This window comes from Orcinus orca, chromosome 14, assembly GCF_937001465.1.
Source record: "Orcinus orca chromosome 14, mOrcOrc1.1, whole genome shotgun sequence".
Lineage (NCBI taxonomy): Eukaryota > Metazoa > Chordata > Mammalia > Artiodactyla > Delphinidae > Orcinus > Orcinus orca.
Window position 1 is genome coordinate 56,669,267 of NC_064572.1, and position 9,957 is coordinate 56,679,223.

At 45.8% G+C, this 9,957-nt stretch overlaps 1 protein-coding gene across 10 annotated transcripts in view; it reads right to left on the minus strand.

The window, feature by feature from the left end:
* Positions 1–9,571, minus strand: part of IDE (insulin degrading enzyme) — a 123,841-nt gene extending 114,270 nt beyond the window's left edge. The window contains exon 1 of one of the 10 annotated variants that reach the window (XM_033404888.2): positions 9,265–9,571. In XM_033404888.2, the coding sequence (XP_033260779.2) occupies positions 9,265–9,431 (167 nt within the window). In that variant the 5' untranslated portion in view covers positions 9,432–9,571. Of the gene's footprint in view, positions 1–9,260 lie in introns of all 10 variants that reach the window. The other 9 variants (XM_033404890.2, XM_033404887.2, XM_012536558.3 and 6 more) reach the window with 9 other exon arrangements.
* Between the last annotated feature and the right edge of the window lie 386 nt (positions 9,572–9,957).

Below are 9,957 nucleotides of genomic sequence, written 5' to 3' on the forward strand. Positions count from 1 at the left end.
TAATATTTGCAAAGGCATAATAATATAAATACAGAAGACTGCTATATCCAAAATCTGTGACATAACTAGTTGGTAAGATGGAGCAAGAAGGAAGGATAAGGGAAGAGAATTAAATCTTTATTACCATAAAAACAAATCAACAGATAATTCCTAAAATTAAGAAATCAAGGAATAACAGTATTAGCATATTATTTAGAAATATTAAAATAAATTTCAAAATAAATAGCTTAAAACGTTGAATGTGGGGACTTCCCTGGCGGTCCAGTGGTTAAGACCCTGCCCTTCCACTGAAGGGGACGCAGGTTCCATCCCTGGTTGGGGAACTAAGATCCCTGCATACAGCGCAGTGCAGCCCCCTCCCCACAAAAAAAGTTGAATGTGGTTGCCTCTGGGAGCAGGGAACTGCTGTTTTTGCTGTAAACCTTTTAGTACTATTTAACTCTTAAAACTGCCTGTATTACTTTGGTAAATATAAAAATTAATTTTTAAAATCAGCCATGTATTAAATAGATTCATATAAGTTTTCCCTTAAAAGGCAGAATGTTGGGCTTCCCTGGTGGCGCAGTGGTTGAGAGTCCGCCTGCCGATGCAGGGAACATGGGTTCGTGCCCCGGTCCAGGAAGATCCCACATGCCGCGGAGCAGCTGGGCCCGTGAGCCATGGCCGCTGAGCCTGCGCGTCCGGAGCCTTTGCTCCACAACGGGAGAGGCCACACAGTGAGAAGCCCGTGTACCACACACAAAAAAAAGGCAGAATGTTTGATTTTTAGCATATATGTAGTAGATCATGTGTTCTTCAGAAAAAAAATCACCAGTGCAAGTACTGAATTCAGAATCTCATTCCTTAAGAAATAAGAAAGTCAATTACATATTAGGTTTGCCCCACAAGCCATTTTTTTTGTATTTAATAGACAGAAGAAAACAAAAACAAATGAGTTGCAGGGCCCATTATGCTAGTCACTGAATTGTTGGATATTTTTTATCCAGTTACTATTGCAAGTGAACTTGGATCCTTTGTGACAAAAAGCTCCATAATAAGCAGTATTATCTTCCTTATAAACTGATCTTGAGTGAGACTTCGTTGCTATACTACAAAGGCAACTATATAGCTATTTAAAAAATTAAAACTATTAAAGAGCACCGATTACAAACGTTGATATGTATCACATGAGCTGTCAAAGGAATATTCTTTATTATATATCACTTCATAAAACAATTATACAATCTCTACTGCCAGCAACTCCATTATACTAGCATCATGACTCCAACTGATTATGAGAAACTGCCTATTCTCAGAGCCAAAGTACAGCTAGAGAGCAAGGCAAAATCCCTTCTGAGGTTCGAACAGAGATTAGAGCTTTTAAAAATATAAGGTCTCAGATTCATGGAGTTGGGAGGAACTTGAAAGATGATCTGGTCCAGCACCCACAACCACATGGCCAAGCTCATGGCAGACCAAAACCAGAATCCAGTTGAACTGAGTCTTTGTACAATATGCAGAGCCCTTTTCCACCCCACTGTCCTGTCCCTTATGTCCTATCCCTTTTCAAACCAACGTAGTTCCTACGAATAACTCAGACCTGCAAGAAATCTTGGAAATACACTACCACCTCTAATTTCTTTATAAGAGACACACACACAAATACTAATTACTGGCTACACTGACATTAGGAGAATGGAAATGGCAAACTGTAAGCAAAAACTGAATTATGTTTATGGTTAGGGCTTCCTACTTCCAGGAGCCTGTGTCCCCGTCAAATTCATCCAACAAATAATGGACTCCTACTATGTGCCAGACACTGTGCTAGGTGCCAGGGATACCATTACAGGGACCCTTGCTCCTTCAGAGCTCCTGCCCCCAAATATAACTCTACATGTCCTAAAATAAAGTAGCCTGTAACACTGGGCAAAGGATCATGATGATTTTTTTAAAAAATAAATTTATTTTCTTTTATTTATTTTTGGCTATGTTGGGTCTTCCAAAGCTGCGCGAGTGCTTTCTCTAGTCATGGCAAGCAGGGGCTACTCTTCATTTCAGTGCGCGGGCTTCTCATTGCGGTGGCTTCTCTTGTTGCAGAGCACGGGCTCTAAGCATGTGGGCTTCAGTAGTTGTGGCACGTGGGCTCAATACTTGTGGCCTGCGGAACCTAGAGCGCAGGCTCAGTAGTTGTGGCACACGGGCTTAGCTGCTCTGCGGCATGTGGGATCTTCCCGGACCAGGGCTCAAACCCGTGTCCCCTGCATTGGCAGGCGGATTCTTAACCGCTGCGCCACCGGGAAGTCCCATCATGATTTTTTAATTGAACTCTTCCCTGAGCTACCAATCCACAAACTGGATCATCATTTTGGTTCTCTTTCTGGATGTTTAAGGACTGCTCAGTCTGGTCCACTGTCCTGAGGGGCCTCGAGTTATCCAACTTCCCAATACAGGCAGCTCTTGAAGTGCCAACCTGACTGCACTGCTGTGCTCTGCCGCTGCACCTGACCAACCTGTTCTCTTGGTATGCCTTTAGAACACCAGCCACCCAACAGGTAGCACCGACATCTCACCTGCCTGGACTTCTTCCCACTGCCTGCAGCTGAATCTCCCCACAACAGCCTTCTCTACCCTGCTGGTCCCTCCTAGCTAATTTCAAAGTCACGCAGGCCCAAGTCCTTAGGCCTCTTTGATTCCTCCATCTCCCCCCATACCCAGTCAAAGCTGCTGAATCTTCTTTCACACATATCTTCTGCAGACATTTTCCTTTCCTTGTTATTTGCACTACTACTTTATCCTCTGTCGATCTCTGACTACATTTCAACTGTGCTTCCAAAAATAGCCAGATTAATTGTCCACAATCACAGCTTACGTGTCACTACTACTCAAAAGGTATCTGAGGCTATTTCCTTTACGATAAAATCTCACTGTGCCTTGATTATACTGTGAATTGAACAATATACACATCTAAGCCTTTGCTAATACCATTCCTTCTATCTAAAATATTCTTTCTCTTCCCCTTCTCTGTTGACCCAAATTTTATATTCCCTTCAAAGGCATTTGCCTACCATATTCTCTGTGAAGCCCTCCCTGATCTCACTGCTGGAAGAGCATTCTGAGCAGAGGGACAACAGTGCAAATAATCTGAGCAAGAGCAAATCAAGCAAGACCAGTGCAACTGGATGAGGTGAGAGCATTTTGGAAACAAAATCAGAGAGGTAATGCAAGGTCAGACGCCACAGGGCCCTCTTAACCGTTATAAGGACTTTAAGTCTGAACAAAATGAGGATCAACTGCAAGGTTTTCTATATTCCCTACAAAGATGTATGACTTGGATTTCAAAAAGATCATGTTGCCAGTGGTGACAAGAACAGGTTATATGTAGAGTGGCAGGTGCAGAAGCGAGGAAACTGGTTAAGAGGCTATTATAGTAATCTGGGTAAAAGGGTGATTAGAACCAGGGTGGTGGCAGTGAGAAGAGTCTGAATCTGGATGTCTATGCTGACTGGATGAGGGCTATGAGAACAATAAAGGAGTTAAGGATGATTCCAAGTTGTTAGCCTAAACAAGTGGAAGAGCAGAGGTGTCACTACCTGAGATAAGGGAGAAGACGGTGGCAGGAGCAGGTTTTGAGGTAGAAGATTTGGTGACAGGTTTTGGACATGATCAGTTTAAGATGTATATCCGCGGCTTCCCTGGTGGCGAAGTGGTTGAGAATCCGCCTGCCAATGAAGGGGACATGGGTTCAAACCCTGGTCCGGGAAGATCCCACATGCCGCAGAGCAACTAAGCCCGTGTGCCACAGCTATTGAAGCCTGCACACCTAGAGCCTGTGCTCCGCGACGAAGGGGAGCCCCCACTTGCCGCTAATGAAAGCTCGTGCCCAGCAATGAAGACCCAAAAAATGCACAAAAAAAAGGATGTATATCAGACATACAAAGGAAAATGTTGAGTAGAAGTTTATTACTTAAATCTGAAATTCAGGGGAGAGGTTCTGGCTACCGATACACATTTGGGAATTGCCCGAATACAGATCAAGCCAGTTTCATAAAACTTCTGTGATGATGGATATATTCTATATCTGCACTGCCCCATTTGGCAGCCACAAGCCACATATGACTTGAAATGTGGACAGGGTGACTGAGGAACTGAATTGTTAATTTTAGTTAATTTACAGTTAAATAAGCACATGTGGTAAGTGGCTACAAATTGGACGAAACACATATATGTGATTGGATGAGAACCCTGGTGAGTGTAGGTAGAGAAGATTGGGTACTGGGACAAGCCTACCACATGGATTATTTGTGATAGGAAAAAAAAAAAAAACCTCAAATCTCCATCAACAACAGAATAAAAAAATAATTAGTGACATTTTCACATAAGATTGTCTTTCAACAGTGAACACATACATCTATGTGAATGAATCTCAAAAACACTGTTAAATGAAAAATAGTAACTCAGAGAAAAAAATTTTCCATAAAGGTCAGCAACAGACAAAACTAAACAATGTACTGTTTAGGAATACATTAAGATTGATAAAGCAGTAAAGAAAAATCAAGGGAATTAATATCCAAATTCAGGATAACATCATCTCTTCAGGGGAGGTGAGCACAAAGGGCTTCAAAGTTACCAGAAATTTCCTAAACTAGATGGTGGGTACACAGGTGTTCATTTTGTTATTCTTCTTTGTCCTATACACTCTGGCATGTATAATATTAAATAATTAAAAGAGTAAAAAATTATGAGGCAGTATATGGTTAAATGTAAAATGGGTATTTCAAAATATCTTAAAATCATTAAGTTCAGAAAAAGGAAAGATAACTGTGTGGCCTGTATAAGGTCTAAAAAGGACAGGTTGAGTCATACAAAGAAAAGAGGGAAAGGCATGCTAGAATGGGAATCAACAGGTCATGTACAAGAATCAGTAAATTAGTGAGTCTGACCAGAGAAGAATGAAGTTAGGTTGAAAAGTTGGGCTAAGACCAGCTAATGAGATGCTTAAATGCTGCGTCAAGAAGTTTGGACTTGATCTTGAAATAATGCATAACCACTGATGGTGTCTAAACAAGACAACAGCAGTGATAAGCATCAACTAATAGGAAAATAGGAGGCTGGAAAAATCAGTTATGAAACTTGAAGATGTGAGATGTCAGGGAAGATTTATTATGGCCTGAACTAGGATCCTGATGGATAATCAAGTTTACTCCAAGAAACTTTAAGATGAAAGATTGAAGAGAGTTTGGTCTTGGGAACAGGCAGTGAAGGGAAAAGAGAGATTCATAGATTACTCCAATTTTCAGGCTAAACTGAGAAAATGATAACACCAACATATGCAAAACTAGGAAATTAAACAGAGAAAACCAGTGTTGAAGGAAGACCATTAATTCATTCATGGGATAAATATGTCAAGCAGTGTGATATCTTCCCCTCAGGGAATGGCCTGTGAGTCCTACTTTTTTCTTTCTTTCTTTTTTTTTTCAGTTACATACTTTTAATGGGCAAAGAGAAAGTATACAGTTCTTTGGGAAGAATAAAAGCTTTTATATCTTTTAACTCTATAAGAATTTTATAAGTACCATTTTATTTTATTTATTTATTTTTAAATTTATGTATTTATTTATTTATGGCTGCGTTGTGTCTTCATTGCTGTGCGTGGGCTTTCTCTAATTGCAGTGAGTGGGGGCTACTCTTCATTGTGGTGTGCGGGCTTCTCATTGTGGTGGCTTCTCTTGTCACGGAGCACAGGCTCTAGGCGCGCGGGCTTCATTAGTTGTGGCACGCGGGCTCAGTAGTTGTGGCTCATGGGCTCTAGAGTGCAGGCTCAGTAGTTGTGGCGCATGGGCTTAGTTGCTCCGTGGCATGTGGGATCTTCCCGGACCAGGGCTCGAACCCATGTCCACTGCATTAGCAGGCGGATTCTTAACCACTGTGCCACCAGGGAGGCCCAGTACCATTTTAAAAGAAGAGTACTGTGGGGACTTCCCTGGTGGTCCAGTGGCTAAGACTCCGCAGTCCCAATGCAGGGGTCCTGGGTTCCATTCCTGGTCAGGGAACTAGATCCCACACGTGTGCCGCAACTAAAGGTCCTGCATGCCTCAATGAAGACCTGGCGCAGCCAAATAAATAAATAAATAAATATTTTTTAAGAAAAAGAAAAGAGGAAAACATGATCTACTAATTTTTAGAAAAAGAGTACTGTGAAAATAATACTGAGTTGCTTTTCAAAATAAATTGAGAGAAGGAACAGAACACAAAAATGGAGATGTTCAGTGAAAGGTCAGAGGTGAAGGAATGGACGAGTCACTACATGACCGAACACTCCTTGAGGACAGAATTTATAACTGACTGTCTTTGCATCCCCCACAGCAATGATCACTACAGAACAGACATTCAAGTAAGGCTGAATGAACAGACAGAAGAGTGAGGGCAGACTGAAGACAAGCCAGTTAGGAAGACCCTACCCAAGCCTTCAGAACCCAACATACCTTAGAGGATCTAACCCTATGGAAAGAGAGTTCAGCCTTCTCACCCTGGCTGAAAGGTAGGCTGAGCCTCTGGTACCTGTTTAGGAGATCTAAAATACCAACAGGAAAACGGAAAGGAAACCCATTCTCAAGGAAACATATACTGAACTTCTGCTCCCCACATTACTCCCTAATGAGACCGTGCCCAACTCTAACCTTTAAGGCAGATAGGCAGAATGTAACTTTTTATGTTTATGGCTAATGCTAAAGATATTCAAGGGCATCCGGTCCTTTTAAATTGTTAAAAGACATTGTTCTGGTTAAAAGTGGTTTAAAAGCCTGAATCTTAATAGGTAGCCCCACCTAGCAAAACCTCTGTTTCTTAAGCCTGTGGAACAGAGAAATGCAAAGTAGAGCTACCTGCAAAGTGAGATGACTGATGCTCAGGTGTTTCAAGTGGTTGCCAGGAACTGGGCTATTACCTCCAGGTTCCCCTAGGTTCAGATGATTCTGCAGAGCTCCCGTTTATCCAATATGGCTGAACAGAGAACAATGAGGCTGCTTTTTAAATGAACTGATCTTATACAAATGCTGTAAGACCACTCCTTTCTCAAGAGGTTAGAACAGGAAACGAATGCCCAAACACTGGCAAAGGCAGTATAAAATAACAGTTAAGAGCTCAGGCTCTGGCACCAGACAGACACAGGTTAAATCCCAGCTCTTCCAGTAAATAGCTATGTAACCATCTCAGTTAACGCATTCGTCCTACTACGTAGAGTAGGATTGAGTACCTTCCTTAAGATCGGAATATATGGTAACTTCCGGTGTTAGTATGTTCCTTCCTAAAACTACACCCTGATCCCTTTGATTGGACCTGCATTTTCCTTACTAGCCTCAGCCACTAATTTTTAGTGTAGAGCTTTCTAAATGGTTGATCTCATTTATTACGCTTTGAGTCTCGAATTTCCCTCTCTGAGAACCACCATATTTTGAAGCTCTGGTTGTTCAACCCATGCCCTGGACTTCATCAATGAAAGTGAAGAACAGTGGCAGAAAACCATAGAGAAAAGTGAACTGTAAGTTGAACATATAAACCTTTTAGTTGTATAAAACTTAAAATTGATGCTTTCTTTAAAATCACAAATTCTGTACACTGGAGATAAGGTGGAGCGAAACACAGCCTATTAGCAACAATTTTAAAAAGTGTTCTGACATGAAGGAGGCCCAGGGAGGTACCCTGCCTATGCTCAGCACCTCCACTTCCCTTTCTAAACTCAGGGATCTTTTTGCATGTTGTAGTGGATTCTGGGGTGTAGCAGGAAACAGAAGAGGGAAAAGAAGTTCCACAGATTCTTCATTTGCATTAGGCCTCCTTTAGTACCACTACTACTATCCTAGTTCTGGCAGTAAAGACTAAGGCCCAACCAGTTTCTCTGCCTCAGGCCTCTCCAGTCTCTTACAATCCTGCACACAGCTACCAAACTAGTTTCCTAAACAACCAGTTTCATTAGATCACTTCCCACCTCAAAAACTCCTAATGGCTCCCTACCAATTATTAACCAGAAAAAGCCCAACTAAAATCCAAAGGTCAAGCTAGTATTATCCTACTTTTATATCACAGGACTTGTTTCTTCTTAATTCCCCCAAGGAAATTCTCTAAGGCTCCGACTAATCTGCTCACCGTCCTCCCAACACAGACAGGCTAACCTGCACACCTAGGTAGGATTACACCCACCTTCTGCCTTTCCTTCAAAGGTCAGCCCAGACCCCCTCCTCTATCTTTGTCCCGCACCATGCTCCTAAAACACATCCTGCGCAGCTTCTGACCCTCTCAGTTGGCTATGCTCTCGTGGCATCTCAATCCGCTCCAGCAATTATGAAGGCAGACGATATTACACAGAGGGTCATCACTGTACCCTGCACTTATTAGGTCCCAGATAGTTGTTAAACCAGACGAAGAGTTCAAATAATGTACCTAAGTAGGGCAAGACAATACTGCCCATCTTTGCCAATTCCTCTTTATTCACAGTAAAGGGTATTCAGCGCTCGCTACAATGCTGAAAATTTCTAGCACACACAGAGCAGCCAAGTGGAGAGAGCACGCCACCGGATGGCAAAAACCTGCGTCCCAATCCTGGTTTCTGCCACAATCTCTCCTGGGCCTCGGTTGTCTCAGGTGTAAAACAAGGGAGCTGCGGTGAAGGATCCCAGGGTATCTTTCGACTCCCAAATTCCCTCCCACAGTAAAGCCAATACTCGGCTACTCGCTAAGGCGGAGGCAGGCAAACTTTTACACTTCCCAAGGCTGGCATTTCCACAGAGGAGTGGAAACTCAGTCCGCAGAAGAAAAAGCGGAGCTGAGAGGAAGGTGAGAAGCGGTCTCCCTGGACTCGGATCCTTTACCCCATAGCAAGGGACAGTCCGCCTCGGCTTCCCAGTCACTCACAGGAAGACTCTCCCCAGAGTGGCGCGGCCCTGCACGGCTCCCGGCAGCGGGCCGGGGTGACTGTCCGCGCCCGCGCCCCGCGCCCCCCGCCCCCCGCACTTGTGACACACGCCCGCTGACCCCGGGTCACAGCCTCCGTCCGCCCTCACCGCCCGAGGGACACCCTCCTCTCCGGGCAAGGGCCCTAGCTCCCGCCCCGCGAGCAGCCCTTCCGGGCCCCGTGCGGCCTCAGTGCGGCCGTCCGGGCCCCAGGCCGGCGGGACAGGCGGCGTGAGGGGCGGCGGCTTTAAGTGCTGAATCACCACTTTGCAACCCGAGCTCCAAACCACCGTGACCCAAGGGCCCCGAGGGCCCAGGCGCTCCGCTCGGCTCACCCACAGAGGCGCTCCGGAGGGGGCAGGTGGGCGCCGAGGACCGAGCGGAAGGTGCTGGACAGCGCGGAGTGCACCAGCCACGTTAGCCGGTACCGCATACCCCAGCGCAGCCGCCGGGACCACAGCGAACGCTTCCTTCTTGCGCCGGAGCCGGCCTTGCTCACTGCGCATGCTCAGTCCGCCGCGCCGCGCCGCCTCCCGGGAGCCTCCGAGCGGCCGCCTCCCCGGGTTTTGCCTGGAGCCCGACAGGGCGGGGACGGAGGGCGGCCAGGGCCGGAGCTGGCGGGTGGGACGGAGTCTAGCCAGGGAGCTGTGGGAACCCAGCCGTCAGGCTTCCCGGGGCGGGGAGGGGCCCGGCCGGCTCACGCCAGGCGCACGCGTGAGGGTGGCGATGTGTATCTGGCTCTGTGTTAGCAGGGGTCAGGGAGCTCACGAATACCGTGAGGACACAAGGGACCACGTTTGCGGAGGCGCCCTCATTGGCTGTCGGCCCCGGCAGTGCAGGTGTTGGAACAAGGTCTGCGAACTAGGCGACCTCGCACAAAACCAGTCGGCGGCGGGCGCGCGGCCCGCGGGCTCCCTCTAGAGCGCGGTGGGGACGTGGACCGCGGGGTAGGGGACCGGGAAGAAGTTAGACTCGAGGGCCCCCCCAGATGGAGGCCGGGACCCTGGGAGGAGTTTCCATCCTGGGAAACTA